Below are 16447 nucleotides of genomic sequence, written 5' to 3' on the forward strand. Positions count from 1 at the left end.
TGCTTTTTTTAATTGCCTAGACTTAGCAAATGATGGGGAAAATGTTAATAATACAGATCGAACTGAAGAATGTCTTGTCTGTGACCATGACATTATGATCACCATGAGTAAGGATGCTCCAACATACTGCCTCGTTGTTTCACCTTCACCTTAAGATAAATGAGAATCTCAGCCAACATTTATGTGGGAACTACATTTGTTCATCAGATGCTGTCACAGCTCAGGTAAAAAACATACAAACATAAATACAAATGCTTCCGGGTCCTTTCCTGGATAGCCAGTTGCTACACATTTATCAGCACAACACTGCTTTGAAACAGCAGGAGGCAGGTCACAGCCTGTCTACACTACTTGGAAGCACAACACTTATCCTGGCTGGTCCGGGTGAGCACCGACTCAGGGAGGGTGCCTGAGGCCAGGACACCATGAGGTCAAGGGAGCCCAGAATGGTGAGAGAGAGGCACCTTGGTCCTGGAGGGATGGGAGGACACAAACTGGAGACCACCCTCAGAGGCAACATTGACACAGATTGGGCAGTCTTTCTCTCTGTACCTGGCATTGAGCGCCCTCTGACCTGAGTCAGCAGTAAGGCCAGCATTCCAAGGGCACCACCTGCTGGTTCAGGCTACCCACCTGGAGCCCAGCCAAAGCTCTGGCTTTGCAACACTCCCTCAGGCACAGCTCTGATCAGAAAGCTTGGCTGTGACAAGACCCGGTTACTGAACCCACTCCCAAACTAGCCACTGCAGGGCTTCCCCTTACTACATCCCTCCCCTGTCCCCATCATTTTGTCCCTAACCAGACTGATGACTCTCCTTCCACATCCCTAACCCTTCTACTTCTCTGTCTCTTATTTACTGTCACCCTCCCCATACCTCCTCTAGTTTCATTCTCCACATAGCAGCCTGAGAGGTACTGAAAACTACACATAAATCAGATCCTGCCCCCTCCTGCTTACAACCATCTGTAGCTCACCCTTACCATCAGGCTCAGTTCCAGCCAGGCCATGAGGACCATCTGGTGTGGCTGCTGCCTCTGTTCTGTCCTTATCATCCTGCCACCTTGCATACTGCAGAAGTCCTAGACTTTTTGACCTACTTAGGGTTCCCCAAATGGGCCTGGCTGGCTCAAGGCTGGAGGCTTTGCTTGTGAGAGTCACTCTTAGATGTGGCCACTCCACCCCTTCTTACCTATCCCAGCGTTTGGGTGACAGGTCTCTCCTTGTCCACCTCCTTGCAAGATGGGAGTGCCTCAGGGTGGGGCTCCAGAGACAGATTAACCAGCAACCCAAAGCCCAGCTGAGTTGGCTAGTGAGGTGCCCTCCTAGCCTTCCTAGGGCTGCGCCTCTAGAAGTGGGGCCCAGGATACGTGCCTTTCTAGGTAGTGCCCTCTGTGCTGGCTACCTACCCCTCTTCCACATCTCAGGTCAGTTTTACAACATAACCTCCTCTGTGCACCCCTTTCCCGCATGCTTCCATGGACTTCCTGTGGCGCAGCATGTGCATGTACTATGCCTGCATGTGGATAGGAGGCACCTCCCTTTTCCCAGTGCCCCATATCAATTCATCCTGTTACCACTTCACAGCACAGAGACAACTCTTGATGGGCCCCACAATGGCTGAGTGCTGGACTGGGCTTTGCATCTTGATAGGTGCCAATTCTCTAGGCTCAGATCCCCCTTCCATCTCCCTTCCTGGCACAGATTGAAGCTGCTCAACCCAAGACCCTGTTCATTCATTTCTTAGATCTCCGGGGCAACAATAGAGAGAGGCATACTCAAGGTGACATTAAGACAAGCCAGGAAGGCAGCCAGTGGCTCAGGGTCAATAGCCCATGGATTCTGACATCCCCACAGGGACAGACCACAGTGGGGCAAGGTGGGGGCTCTTCTCTGGCAGGCACAGCTCCCTGCCTGCCCTCTCTAGACAGGATGATGGGAGGCCTAGGCAGGGAGCCTGTCCTCAAGGTCTGGCCAGTAAGTCAGCAGGTAAGTAGTTAGTGATGTTTATTGAGAAACAGGGGAAGAATGGAATCCCCAAAGCTGCCAACGGCAAGAGCGGGCTGGCCAGCAAGAGGGTGTATAGGCCTGGAGGTGGGCTTAAAGGCTCTTGGGCTCTATGGTCAACCAGGCCTGGGGTCACCCAGCTAAGAACTAGGATAAGGGGCAGCAAGTCTCCCTGGTGAGGACCAGCTCCAGGCCACGGAGCCTGGATGAACTGGTGAGGTGGAATCAGGCCTCAATGCTTGAACCATCAGGGGGTGTGTACATGGGTTCAATGTGGGCCCAACTGAGGGCCTGCTCATCTGCCCAGGCGAGTAGCTCAGCAGCGCGATGCAGGAAGATAAGGAGCAGGGTGTGTACATCGCCCTCAGCTGAGTGGGCTGCATTTGGCTCAGCATTGAAGTAGCGGTGGAAGAGGCTGCCCAAGCTGTAGCCCTTGCGGCCTTGAGCCCGGGTGCTGTGGCTGTGGGCACGGTCCAGGCCCCGCAATGCTGGCAGTGTATCCAGGCAGACAGTGTCCCGGGGTAGGTGAGCACCCAGGCGTTGAAGCTCTGTACAGAGCAGAGGGAAGTCGTAGTCAAAGCCATTGTGGGCCACAAGGCAAATAGGGCCCTCCTGGCGGCTCAGGAAGGCCTGCAGCGTCCGCACCACAGCACCATCAAAGCCAGCCTTCCGGCACTGCGCCAGACCCTCGCTGCTCAGGCCCGTAATCTCGCTGGCCTTGGCAGTGAAGGGGCGCTCTGGACACATGCACAACGTGAGCTTGTCCAGGATACGGGGCAGCATGGGGGTGCCAGACTCATCACGCTCAGGGTTCTCCAGGGAGGAACGGTGAACAGCGAAGAGGGATATCTCAGCAATCTCTGGATCCACATTGGGGAGCCCAGTGGCTTCCAGGTCCAAGAAGACAAAGGTCTCAGCCCGGGGTGGCTCAGACATGGTGATGTTTTCACAGGGGCAGTGAGGCCTAGAGCTGCCAGAGTAAGAGGCATAAATCTGAATGCTACAGAGATGGGGACACCTGGACCTTGTTACCCAGAGCCATCTCTCTGGTCAAAGTTCTGACCCCATTAGGTTTCACTTCCTTGCTACCCCCACTCCAGTTCACAGAGCTTTGGCTCTAGAAGTGATATCTAAAGCCTACATCCAAGGAGACTTTGAATGGGCCTCTACAGGGCTGGGACCCAGTGATCAGGACCTGTTAACTTCTGTCCAGGAAGGGGCCTGCTAGGGACCCATCCCCCTTTATCCCTCACATCTCTCCCTAGCCAGCCACACTTCCTACCACCTAACAGAGGAAAGGGAAGGCATACAGAGCCCAGATCCTAGTCCCAAGCCCTCCCCCTCTGCCTTTTGCTGCCAGGCCATTGTCTAGCCGCAGTTCCCTTCAGGGACATTGGGAGGCAGGTATAGCCCAGGAATGGCACTTTGGCCACTTCGTAGATACCAAGCCTGGGAGCAGACACCCAAGAAAGCCCACACAGTGGTCCTAGCCTTCCTCCTCCAATATTAGCTCTAAACAGGCCTCTGCCTGCCTCCTGGCTCCCAGAGGGAGTCCTCGCCAACCCCACCACACTGGCTTACCTGAGGCAGGCGCTGGCCGGCTTCCTAGGCTGCAGGACGGGACACCTGTCTCCACACAGGCTGCTCGAGGCAGCCTTTAATCAGTAGCTGTGGCCCGCCCCCAGCAGCTTGTTGGGCAACCAGGAGGCCTGAGGCCGCAGGACCTGTGTGGCCGGCTCGCTTGCCACCCCCTCTCAAGCTCACCACCACTGGGAAACACACCCCGTGTTTACAGATTAGGAAGCAGGCTCTGGCCACACGCAGGCTTCCGGTGAGTGATGAGTGCTGCCATGGGCTGCAGAAACGTGTCCTCACAGGTACAAGGAAGCTGGAGTGGGGCAGAAGGCTGTGCCCTCTACTTAGTCCTGCCTATGAGTCTGATGAGGGTCAGGCTGCAGCTACCAGGTCCGGCAGACCCAAGTTTGATGCCAAGCCCCATGATGGACATGTCACACAGACTTGTCACCTTCTCCAGGCCTTGGTTTCCCCATCACTGGGGACCAGGCTGTCCTAATGTGACCTCAACAGTGAAACAGGCACCCACATATCTCACTCAGCCTATGAAGAAGAAGGGGTGCTAAGGACAGTCTTGGGTCACCCTAATGACCAGGGGTGGCCTCAGGGATGTGCCCAGTATAGACACTGCCTGGCTTTTACTCACCCACCTTGTGGGTTCATCTTCCATTAGGAAGGGGAGTGGGATGTTTATCTGCTCCAGGTTGAAATGACCCATGATGTCTAACAAGTATTGAGCAGAGGCTGCCAGGGAGGGAAGAGGTGAGGCAGGAGCAACTCTGCTGGGCTGGAGAAGTGGTTGGGCCTGGCCCAGCAAGCCCCATGGGCTGTGCCTGTACAGATTCTTCCACTTATAGGAACACTCAACATGGTGGGGGGCGGTAGGGGCTAGGTGGCCCCAGGACTACAGAATAGGAGTAAAGCCCAGCTCCTGGGATCCCTTTTCCACCTGGCTCCAGATGAAGGGCACCATCAAGATGGGAGGATGGCCAGAGAACCATCCCTGGTCCAGGAAGCGTGTAGAATCCCAAGAACCTCATTCCAGAGCACCACATGCCAGCATTTGGCAGTGGACACACTACAGGTCCAATCTCCTGCTAGGGGAATAGGGAGGCCATCAGGATGCTGCTCTCTGCCCAGTGCAAACCCTCACGTGTCCTTTGACCTGCAAGGCAGTCAGTTCACCCAGACAGTGGTGAGCACGGGTCTGCTTGTCCTCCCACAGCAGCAATCTAGGGGCCACCCCAGGTGATAGCAGGAGGGGGCCTGGTGCCTGGTTCCCTGGTGCTTCCTTGCCTCAAGTGCCCAGAGGGGAACTTGGGAGAGTAAAGGTGACGGTGCAGGGAGTTGAGTAGGCAGAGCAGCCTCAGGCAGGAGGGAGCCCCCTCCCTCAGGCCCCACCAGTCCTTCCTGTTCCCATGCTCAAAGGGAGGGAGGTGTCTGTGACAGGCACACTGCTCAGAGAGATACTGGGTCATCTTGGGAAGCCCAGAGAGCAGCTTCCTGGACAACCAGTCAGGCCACATCAAGAATTCCTCAATAGATGCTGAGCACCCTGGGAGGAAGCAATAGACAAGCTGTCTCCCAGGCACATGATGAGGGCTCCTGAGGGGCTATGAGAAGTGCTCACACAGGAATGGGGACAGGCCAGGGGTGGCAGGGAGAGGGGTGCATGCATGGTGAGTGGAGGCCTTGGCTGGGCACAGCCAAACTTAACCAGGCAATGACAGGAAGGAGTGAAGGCAACAGGCGAGGGGCAGGGCCCACGCCCACCAGGCATAGCCAAGTTTAAGCAGGCAATGATAGGAAGGAGTAGAGGCAGGGCCCAGGCCCACCAGGACAGCAGACCCCAGACCTGTGATACTAGGGACAGGAAGGGAGCTCAGTAGCCCAGGCCAGAGGGGAGACAAGGGACCCAAATGGCAGAAGCAAAGAGCAGGCTGGAGGCAACTTCTTAAGAGTCTGAGGATTCCTTTCTTTGTAGCTCAAACAGCCCTGGCCTTCTCTGCCCTCCCACCCACCCTCCAAAGAAGCTGAAGGCACCCAGCAAATAAATGGAGGCACAAAGGGTACTGGAACCACTTCTCCAGCAAGCGTGCTGGGAGGGCCTCCTGCTCCTGCATTATCCTGTGCCTTTTTGCAGACTGTTGTTGAAGACCTTATACTTCTGGGTTAGTTCATCCATTTTGGTGGCTGCAGAGGAAAGAAAAACACAAACAGAAAAGTGAGTCTAGTGCTTCTGGGCCTGGAAAAGGCAGTGTTGGGCAGCAACTGCCAGGATCGCCTCCTGGCTCCCACCTGAGGCCCGCATCCTCCCTCTCAGACATGACTGAGTGGCAGGGAGGGGGCCCCACCTGGCCCCCATGGGGCTTGAAACCTAGGTGCCAGTTTTAGTAGCTACTGTGCCCAGAAACTACTGTAAGTGCCAGGCAAGCAGCTCAGAGTCCTGGGCTGGGTCACACTGACTACAGCATGGAGCTGAGGCTCAGGCCAGTCACAACCTTGCCCCTGTCCACCACCCCAGAGCCCAGGGGACGCAATGCAGTGAGAAGCCAGGGCTTGTTCTGACTGATGATGATGTGTCTATTTTAATCAGATGAATAATGTGTGTGCACAGTAACTAACCCAGTGATATGGAACAGCCAGCTCTAAGACCTTAGCTGAAGAGCTCCTGTCTCTGCTGCCCACCCCACCCTGCAGGGAACTACACTCACTACATGAGCTACCCAGCTTGCCCAGGAGGGAGGGGCTGTAGCTGATGTACCCAGTAACTGTATAGGCCTCCCCAGCCATCAGCTTCAGTTGCCCTTTCCCACCCAGAGCTAAGTTCTATCTTTGAGTTTTCCTAACTTAAACACAAACCTGTTTCTTCCTCTACCAATCTGACTCCCCACCCCCACCTTCTCCTTGGGAGGACATCCCACCCTCAGCTATACTTTGCCTTGCACATTTCAAGGTCATTAACACAGACATTAGGTCCAGTGATGACCTAAATTTGTCATCCTCTGCCTATCCCAAGGGTGGGTCTGGAGCTCAAGACTCATACATAGGTGTGCCTGAGTGGAAGACTTCTCCTTCCAGAGAGGGGATGTGCTTGGCCACTCTGAACCTTGCCCTGAGGACCCTTCCCTATTGCCGCCAGTACTTCCAGGGCATGCCAGTTGAGAGGGCTTCCTGTGGCAATCCACTCCTCTCTGCAGATGGTGTTTTCCCAGATTCCAACCTGCCTTTAGTTTGGGTGGCATCTGCCTTTATCAAACCCTGGCATGTTTCCAGCTGCTTTGCCTTGCTTTTTTCCGAGGAGCTTGGCTATGTCCAGTATCCGAGGCCCTAAGCCACCTACCTGGTCCTTACATTTTTAGTGGAGGGGGGATCTAGGGATTGAACCCAAGGATGCTATCCCACTGAGCTCCATCCCCAGCCCTTTTTAGTTTTTATGTAGAGACTGGGACTCAGTAAGTTGCTGAGGCTGGCTTTGAACTTGTGATCCTCTTGCCTTAGGCTCCAGAGTCACTGGGATTACAGGCGTGTGCCATTGTGCCTGGCCCTTGTAAGATACTATCATCTGGCCCCCATGGCTGCTCCGGAGGCCCTGCTTGAGCTTTCTCTCTGGAAGCTTTGCCCTCAGGTCGCTGGTCCTGGCACTCCTGATGGCATGGATCCTGGGCTGCATGTTTTGGGTTCCATCTGCTCTGGACTTGGTGTGGAGACTGACCCACTTCACTTCTGCCCACTCAAGGCTTCCCTTCCTCTCTGGCTCTGGAGACAGTTGGCCACCTCCATCCAGCCTCTACCTCTCTGAGCCTCATACTCATTTTCTGGCTCCCCCCCTCCACTCTTAGACATGTGCTGCCCGTTTGCCTTTCCTCACTGCTAGGTCTTCATGTTTGGGTGTCACATTGAGCAAGCTCAGTCTCGTCTCTGAAGTTCTGCAAGTCAGATTTCCTGCATGCCCAGGCCTCGTCTCTTCCTGGTGCTAGTGTTCATCCCCTACCCTGGATAGTTGCTGGGCTGGGGAGAGGAGCCTGGGTGGCAGGCTGCCCCTGTGCCCCACCCATATCCTGGCTCCATCATTTTTTTTCACACCAGGACAGGCTAGAATCTTGCTGGGGGGCATCTGCCTATGTAGCTGTCCCCTCTCTATAGGCCTGCTTCACCTGCTTTACTTCTAGAGCAGCCAGGCCCTGGAACCACTGTGGCAAGTTCCACCAGGCAGACTAGCTCCCCAAGCACTGCTGCCTTGGCTGTCCTGTCCCTGCAGCTTCCCCAGGCATGGCATCAGGCAAATGGCTCCCACTCCCTTCCTACTATCTATAGCTGTAAACATCTTTCTTGTATTGGGGTCATTGACACACTCCCTCATTGTCAGCACTGACAGTGTTGCTTTGTCTTCTAAATGTGACTTCATGGTAGTTCCATTCACAGCAGGTGCACCTCACACAAACCCTCACTTCATACTCCAGGACATGTCACCAACACAGCTCAGCTACTGGCACCCAGATTGGTAGGGGTAGAAACAAAAATCCTTCCAAGAGGTGGGGCTTGAGGAGGTTGAGACCAAGGCCCTAATGTGCATGCTGGGGGACAGATGAGAAGTAAAGGACCATTCCAAGTGCCCTTTGGCATGGATATGATACTGGCTCCTTTCTCTGAGCATGTCTAGAGTCTAAGAACATGTCTTAAAGTAAATCAGAAAGCAGCATGACAAGAGCTGTCAGGAGCCCTGGCTTTGAACCCCAAGGCTGCTGAGAGCTCAAGGGTGAGCAGCCACCTCCCTGCACTGAAGTGTGGGGCCAGGGCCAGCACTGTCTGGTTCACACAGCCTAGACATAAAGAGTGCCACTCTGAAAAGCCACACCTATTACCAGTCCTGTTGTTCCCTGGTGACCAGTGAAATGGCATACTGTTAAGCATACTAGTAATCATTATTATAATAATGACAGTATAGATTATAAGCATTTTACTAACAGCAATTATACAGACTGCGGCAAGAGTCAGAGTGACAGTGGTGATTAGGATAAATGCTATAATAAATTTTAAAATGGAGGATTCAGTTGCCATTCAATCAGTATGAATAGACTCCTAAGTGTCTGGTTTACATGTGGCAGGTGAGTGCCAAGGACAAGAGCGGCAAGAAGGCCAATTGTCAGAGCAGAGAGCCAGCTGGAGAGTTCATCCATTGACAGTCTTGGGAGGGGGCTCAGAGGCTACTGAAGCCACTACTTGGGGACACATTAGTGGAAAACATTCACAGACAAAGGCTTTGGTTGGTGCTGCCTGAGGTGATGTATAACAGTGTGGCAAACAAAAGACTAATCAAAAGACCTGAAAAGAAAGACTAAGGAACAAGCTTGTCCACAGCACTCTGAAAAGCTCTTAATAGTCTTCAGAAGGCCATGTGAATGACCAGGGGAGACCAATGAAAGTCCTTAGCTCTTCCTTCCAGTTGATCTTGAGGCCCAAAACCAGAAAAAAGTAGAGAAGGAAGATTTGTCAACTGCCTGGCTAAATATTGACGAAAAACAGAAATCTGCAGATCTAAAAGTCCAAAGAGCTCCAAATCAAATAAACTCAAGGTGACCCATACCAATACACATCATAACCAAACTGTCAAAATTCAGAGTCCAATACAATTATGAAAAAAAGAAAGTGAAGAAGCCAAGCATGGACACACACCTGTAATCCCAGCTACTCCAGAGGCTTAGCAACTTAGCAAGACCCTGTCTTAAAGTTAAAAAAAATTTAAAAATAATAAAAAGGTCTGGGGGTATATCTCAGTGGTGGAGCATGCCTGGGTTCAATCCCCAGCACTGCAAAACAAACAAACAAAAAAAAAAGAATGAAGACATTTCTCACATAAAAGGATTCTCAATAAAATTAAAATCTGAGCCAGACGTGGTAGCACACACCTGTAATTGCAGCACTTCAAGAGGCTGAGACAGAAGGACCGTGAGTTCAAAGCAACGTGCTATGCAACTCAGTGAGACCCTGTCTCTAAATAAAACACAAAATAGGGCTGGGGATGTGGCTCAGTGGTCAAGTGCCCTTGGGTTCAATCCCTGGTATCTCCTGCCAAAAAAAATTAAAATCTGGTTTCATATCAAAACCTATAGAGGCCAGCCAGCCAGGCACGGTGGTGCACACCTGTAATCTCAGCAGCTTGGGAGGCTGAGGGAGGATCATGAGTTCAAAGCCAGCCTCGGCAGCTTAGTGAAGCCCTAAGCAACTCAGTGAAACCCTGTCTCAAAATAAAATTAAAAGGGCTGGGGATGTGGCTCAGTGGTTATGTACCCCTGGGTTCAATCCCTGGTACCCCCCAAAAAAATGTAGTATGTGGATGAACCTTGAAATCACTATGCCCAGAGAAAGAAGACAGAAACAAAAGACCACATATTGTATGATTCCATTTACAGGAAATATCCAGAAGAAATAAATCCATAGAGATATGTTGAGAGCCACAGCCGAAGGGGCCCCAGCAAACTTCCAGCTGCCAGCAAACTTCCAGCTGCCGGCTGGTGATTGGCTCACAGCGGCCCCAGCAACATCTAGCTGATTGGCTCCTCGGCCCCAGCAACATCTAGCTGATTGGCTCCTCTGCGGTGATGCTCATTGGACTGTTTCCCTGCCCTTTCAGACCACGGAGCTGCTCATTGGGGGACTTTTTTGGCTCCGCCCACGTGACCCAGCCAATGAGCCTCAAGAGCAGGAGGATTGTGGGAGGTGAAAAGAAGCTTGTGGTGGGAGAGACAGGCTTGTGGAAAGCCGGTGGTGGCAGTTGAGGCTCTGAAGATTTTTCCTGAGAGGCTGCTTTGTTTGGCGTGTGTGGTTCTAAAAATAAAGTTAGTTTCTTTTAACAAGTGGCTTCTGATTGTGCCCAGCCAGACTGCGGCATTTGGTGGCTCGCACGGGGAGCGACTGAGGGTAAGTGAAACTGCTCGCCCCTGAGGGCAGGGCGAGAGGATGGGTAGCCATTTTAAGATTCTTCTTTTGTTATTTTGTTTCACTTTTGTTTTAAGTTGCCTGTCCCTGGAGATGTGTAAGATGGAAGAAAAACCGCTCACATCTGAGGAACAGATAGGGAGAAAGGACGGATGGACATTTCAGGAGGCTATTATAATGATTTTGTGTTGTTTCAATTTTGTTTCACTCTGTTTCAGTTTTGTTTGGCGTCATCTTGTTGGGTTGTATTATAGTAGAAATACGGGATCAGAAATTAGTAAAAAACAAACTGAAAGAGTGTTAAGTAAATTGTTAGAGGAAGCAGGCATCCCAGTAAAATCAATAGCAGTCAGGGCATACGTTGATACAATACAAAAATGTAGCCCATGGCTTTTTAAGGAGGAGTTGTTAAATATATCACAATGGAACCATCATGGTGAAGATTTAAAAAGAATAGAAAAGAAAAGCCCAGGGACTCTGCCAGTTGGCACATTGCCATTGTGGACGTTCATATCTTGTTTGCTTAGTCCAAAGCCTTCAGTTCAGACAATGGTAGAGGAAGGAGAAGACATAATGATTCAAGTAAAAGAGAAGGTCTCTCAAGTTAGTCAGACAGAGGAAAAGATTCAAGTAAAAGAGAGGGCCTCTCAAGCTAGTCAGACAGAGAAAGAAAGTGTAAAACAGAAAAAGCCATCAGGGGGAAAGTTACAACAGGAGACTGCTACTAACACCTTTCTATCACCAGAGGACGTAAGTGTCCAACTAACAAGGCCACCTCCATATGCTGGGAGGTCCCCAACCCCCGCAGTTGATAGTTGGGATCCTGAGACAAGATCTCAAATATTAACATGCCCTGTATTTGAGGCAGGAGGGCAGCGATTTTACCAAGTTTTAAATTTCAAAAGAGTGAAGCAGCTAAAAGAGGCTGTAACAACCTATGGTCCTCAAGCACCCTTCACTGTAAGCATGGTCGAATCCATTAACAACTTGAACATGACGCCAGCAGATTGGGCTAATATGTGTAAAGCTGTGCTAAATGGAGGACAATACCTGTTATGGAAGGTTGCCAATGAGGAATTTTGCAAGGAGACGGCTAGGCGAAATGCAGCAGCTGGTTATCCTCAGAGAAATCTAGATATGTTGTTAGGAAAGGGACCTTATGAGGATCAGCAGCAACAAATTGCATATGATCCTGGCGTATACACACAAATTGCTGCAGATGCAATTAAGGCATGGAAGACTTTACAAGGACATGGAGGTTTACAAGGTCAATTATCTAAGGTAATACAAGGAGCTAATGAACCTTATGCTGAATTTGTAGATAGGCTTATTCAAACAGCTACCAGAGTTTTTGGGAATACAGAATAAGCAATGCCATTACTAAAACACCTGGCTTATGAGCAAGCGAATCGTTGGTGCAGAGATATCATTAGACCATGGAAACATGAAGATTTAAACACATATATTAAATTATGTAGAGACATTAATGAACAAGAGCAAGTCGTGGCAGCTGCAGTAAAACAGGCTTTAGATGCCAGAGACATTAATGAACAAGGGCAAATTGTGGCAGCTGCAGTAAAACAGGCTTTAGATGCCAGGCCAAGAACATGCTACAATTGTGAACAAACAGGACATTTTAAAAGGAATTGCCCCATTGGAGGAGGGTTTAACAAAACTAGGTATCAAAGGAGTAGAATACCAGGTATTTGCCCACGATGCCGTAGAGGGAGACATTGGGCTAATGAATGCCGTTCTCAAACCACCATAGAGGGTACTCCATTATCAAAAAACGAACAAGGACCAGGTGTTTATCCACGATATCGTGGAGAAAGGCATTGGGCTCCATTGCCAAAAAATGGACAGGGGGGCCCAATGCTCCGGGGCCCAAAACCACAAATATACGGAGCACTGGAGGAACCCAGCAACCCCATCAGGGTAGTGCCCAGGACACATTGTCCATCAGATCCCTCATCAGACAAACCAGAGGGAGCGCAGGGTTGGACATCTGCGCCTCCGCCAGAGCAGTACTAACTCCAGAGATGGGAGTTCAAATCATTCCCACAGGGGTGAAAGGACCTCTTCCCAAAGGAACAGTAGGCTTATTATTGGGACGCAGCTCTTCTACTCTAAAAGGACTTATGATAAGTCCTGGGGTAATTGATCCCGATTATGAAGGTGAAATAAAAATTATAGCCAGTTCTCCAAAGGGTATATCAGTAATTTCACCAGGAGATAGAATAGCACAGTTACTAATAATACCCAGCCTACATGATAAATTTTCCAGTCGTACTGTAGAAAGAGGTTCCAAGGGATTAGGCTCCACAGGTGTAGATTGGGCTATGCTTTCTTTAAATTTAGATTCTCGCCCCATGCTAAAACTAAATATTCAAGGACATGAATTTAATGGGCTACTGGATACAGGTGCAGACCTTAGCATCATCTCTCGTCAAGAATGGCCAAAACATTGGCCATTACAACAAGCCACTCAAACGCTTCGAGGCCTAGGAGTGGCAACTAATCCCCATAGAAGTGCAATGGTATTAGATTGGAAGGATCCTGAAGGATGTGAAGGAACTATACAGCCATATGTATTGGATCATCTTCCCGTAAATTTATGGGGACGAGATGTCCTAGATCAATTAGGTTTGACATTAACAAATAACATCAACCAAAATGCACCCACTATTATGACTAGACAAGGTTTTAGGAAAGGAAAAAGATTAGAAAAACAAGAACAAGGTATAGCAGCACCAATACAAATAGATCAAGGAACAGACAGACATGGGTTGGATTTTCAGAAAGGGCCACTGAGACAATAAAAATTACTTGGAAATCAGAAAGACCAGTATGGGTTCCTCAGTGGCCCCTGACTAAAGAAAAGATACAAGCAGCCCATGACCTGGTCAAACAACAATTAGCAGAAGGACATATACAACCTTCTGTATCTCCCCATAATACTCCCATTTTTGTCATCAAAAAGAAATCTGGTAAATGGAGATTATTGCAAGATTTAAGAGCCATTAATAATGAGATGGTTATTATGGGACCTGCTCAATCAGGGATTCCTCAGTTGTCTGCTTTGCCAAAAACCTGGTATGTTTTAGTTATAGATATTAAAGATTGTTTTTTTTCAATTCCAATTCATCCTGAGGATAGTCCACGTTTTGCATTTACTATCCCTGCACTGAATCATGAAGGTCCTGATCAGAGATATGAATGGAAAGTACTCCCTCAAGGGATGGCTAACAGCCCAACTATGTGTCAAATTTATGTTAACAAAGCAATCCAGCCACTTAGAAATCAAAATCCTGAACTACAAATATTTCACTATATGGATGATGTATTATTAGCACACAAAGATAAAAACACATTGCTAGAATGTTATGCCACACTTACAAACTTATTAAAAAATTATAATCTAGAGATAGCAATAGATAAAGTACAATTAAATTTTCCATTTAATTATTTAGGAGTTCTATTATCCTCAACCATGGTCCGTCCACCAAAAATTCAAATACGAGCAGATCAACTCAAATCACTTAATGACTTTCAAAAGTTATTAGGAGACATAAATTGGATAAGGCCTTATTTAGGTATACCAACAGGAGAGTTGGGACCTTTATTTGATATCCTAAAAGGTCCATCAGATCCAAATTCACCCCGAATGTTAACGCCTGAAGCAAGAAAGGCATTAAAAATCATTGAAACATATATGGAAAATATGCATTTGGATAGAATTGATATAAGTTTGCCTTTATTATTTATTGTACTACCAACAAAAAATATTCCTACAGGAGTATTCTGGCAAGAAGGTCCATTATTATGGATACATTTATCTTATTCTCCTAACACTATTCTTACTAGGTATCCTGAGGCTGTAGGACAATTAATACTCAAAGGAATAAAAGCAGCAAAGGGAGTGTTTGGAATTTCTCCCAATAAAATTATTACTCCATATAATATGAATCAAATTGATGAGTTAGCTAATGAGTTAAACACTTGGGCAATAATCATGTGCAAATCTAATGTTTCATTTGATAACCACTTACCATCTAATCCTTTATTGTCTTTTTGGTCATTGCATCCTGTAATTTTTCCAAAAATGACAAGAAAAACACCTATCATGAATGCTCCAAATATATTCACTGATGGGTCAAATAATGGTACAGCAGCAGTAGTTACCCCTGATCAAACTTTTACATTTTTAGTACCCAAACAATCAGCTCAAAAGGTAGAGCTTAATGCAGTTTTACAAGCTTTTGTGATGTTTAAAGATTCTGTATTTAATTTATTTTCTGATAGTCAGTATGTAGTTAATGCTATAGTATCTCTTGAAGATGCTGGTAGGATTTCCCCTTCTTCTACTGTTTTCTCTTTGCTTTCCACTATACAAAGTCTAATCTGGGACAGAAAAGATCCATTCTTTATAGGACATATTAGGGCACATACAGGATTGCCTGGAGCCCTTAGTTTGGGCAATGATTTAGCAGATAAAACTACACATGACATACATATTTTTTCTACACTAGAAGAAGTTATAAATTTTCATAAAAAGTTCCATGTCAATGCTAATACTTTACAAAAACGTTTTAAAATAACTAAGGAACAAGCTAGACAAATAATAAAACAATGTCAAAATTGTGTGACCTTTTTACCACAAGTTAATCTTGGAGTCAATCCTAGAGGATTGATACCTAACCATATTTGGCAGATGGACATCACACACTTGCCAGAATTTGGAAAATTAAAATATTTGCATGTTACAGTTGATACTTCTTCTGGATTTTTGATGGGCTCCCTTCATGCCGGAGAAAAAAACTAAAGATGTTATAGCTCATTGCTTACAAAATTTTGCCACTGTGGGTGTTCCAAAACAGTTAAAAACAGATAATGCCCCTGGTTATACTTCTACCTCTTTTAAACAATTTTGCTCAACATTTGGCATTACTCATATAACAGGAATCCCATACAATCCACAGGGACAAGGCATAGTTGAAAGAGCTCATCAAACTATTAAAATGTACTTATTAAAGCAAAAAGAAGGAATTGGGAAGGGGTATATATTCCCCAAAGATAAACTTAAACTAACCCTTTTTACTCTAAACTTTTTAAATTTGGATTCATCAGGACTTAGTGCTGCGGAAAGGCATATGTGTCCAAAAAATGTACATAAGCCCAAGGTACTTTGGAAGGATATTCTAACAGGACAATGGAAAGGTCCTGACCCAGTAATTGTCTGGAGTCGGGGGTCTGTTTGTGTGTTTCCACAGGGAGAACAGCAGCCGATTTGGATTCCAGAGAGATTAACCAAGGTCCTGACCCAGTAATTGTCTGGAGTCGGGGGTCTGTTTGTGTGTTTCCACAGGGAGAACAGCAGCCGATTTGGATTCCAGAGAGATTAACCAAGGTCCTGACCCAGTGATTGTCTGGAGTCGGGGGTCTGTTTATGTGTTTCCACAGGGAGAACAGCAGCCGATTTGGATTCCAGAAAGATTAACTAAAGCAATTTCTACAGACCAAAAAGAAGATGATTTGGCTCAAATCCATAACAACTGATATCCAAAACTCCAGTTTGGCTATTCTTACATCTGCAACAGAACCAGGATGCTTTTTTCAATATCTATTTTATTATTGCCCTTTGCCATATCATGAAGTTCTATTTTGTTTTTTGAGCTCATACAGACCTAGGTTAATGTTTTGCTGATCAGTTCTATTTTTTGACTATAGAGTTTTTAAACATTGCAATGGAGATTTCACCTGTAAAAAGTTATAAGGCCTTTACTATAATGTTATGTGTTGTATGTATTATATTATGTGTGCACACTTGTGTTTTATGTTATATGTTTGAATGTACGTATGTCCATATATCATATATGATGAGCGCTCATGATAAAATGGATCCAAATATTTTTTTTTCACGTGATTTAT

The 16447-nt window shown here is 47.7% G+C and overlaps 2 protein-coding genes across 5 annotated transcripts in view; both read right to left on the bottom strand.

Moving 5' to 3' along the window:
- Positions 1-1988: 1988 nt before the first annotated feature.
- Positions 1989-4941, bottom strand: Trex2 (three prime repair exonuclease 2). Its single transcript, XM_027921723.3, has 2 exons — positions 3587-4941; positions 1989-2975 (listed from the first exon to the last, which is right to left on the bottom strand). The coding sequence occupies exon 2, from the start codon at positions 2939-2941 to the stop codon at positions 2231-2233; it is 711 nt and encodes a 236-aa protein (XP_027777524.1). The 5' UTR covers positions 2942-2975; positions 3587-4941; the 3' UTR covers positions 1989-2230.
- Positions 4942-5038: 97 nt separating this feature from the next.
- The window catches only part of Haus7 (HAUS augmin like complex subunit 7), a 34435-nt gene continuing 23026 nt past the window's right edge, over positions 5039-16447 (bottom strand). For all 4 annotated transcript variants that reach the window (XM_027921721.2, XM_027921720.2, XM_027921719.2 and 1 more), the window contains exon 10: positions 5039-5773. In XM_027921721.2, the coding sequence (XP_027777522.2) occupies positions 5703-5773 (71 nt within the window). In that variant the 3' untranslated portion in view covers positions 5039-5702. The remainder of the gene's footprint in view (positions 5774-16447) is intronic.

Source organism: Marmota flaviventris, chromosome X, assembly GCF_047511675.1.
Source record: "Marmota flaviventris isolate mMarFla1 chromosome X, mMarFla1.hap1, whole genome shotgun sequence".
NCBI classification, from domain to species: domain Eukaryota; kingdom Metazoa; phylum Chordata; class Mammalia; order Rodentia; family Sciuridae; genus Marmota; species Marmota flaviventris.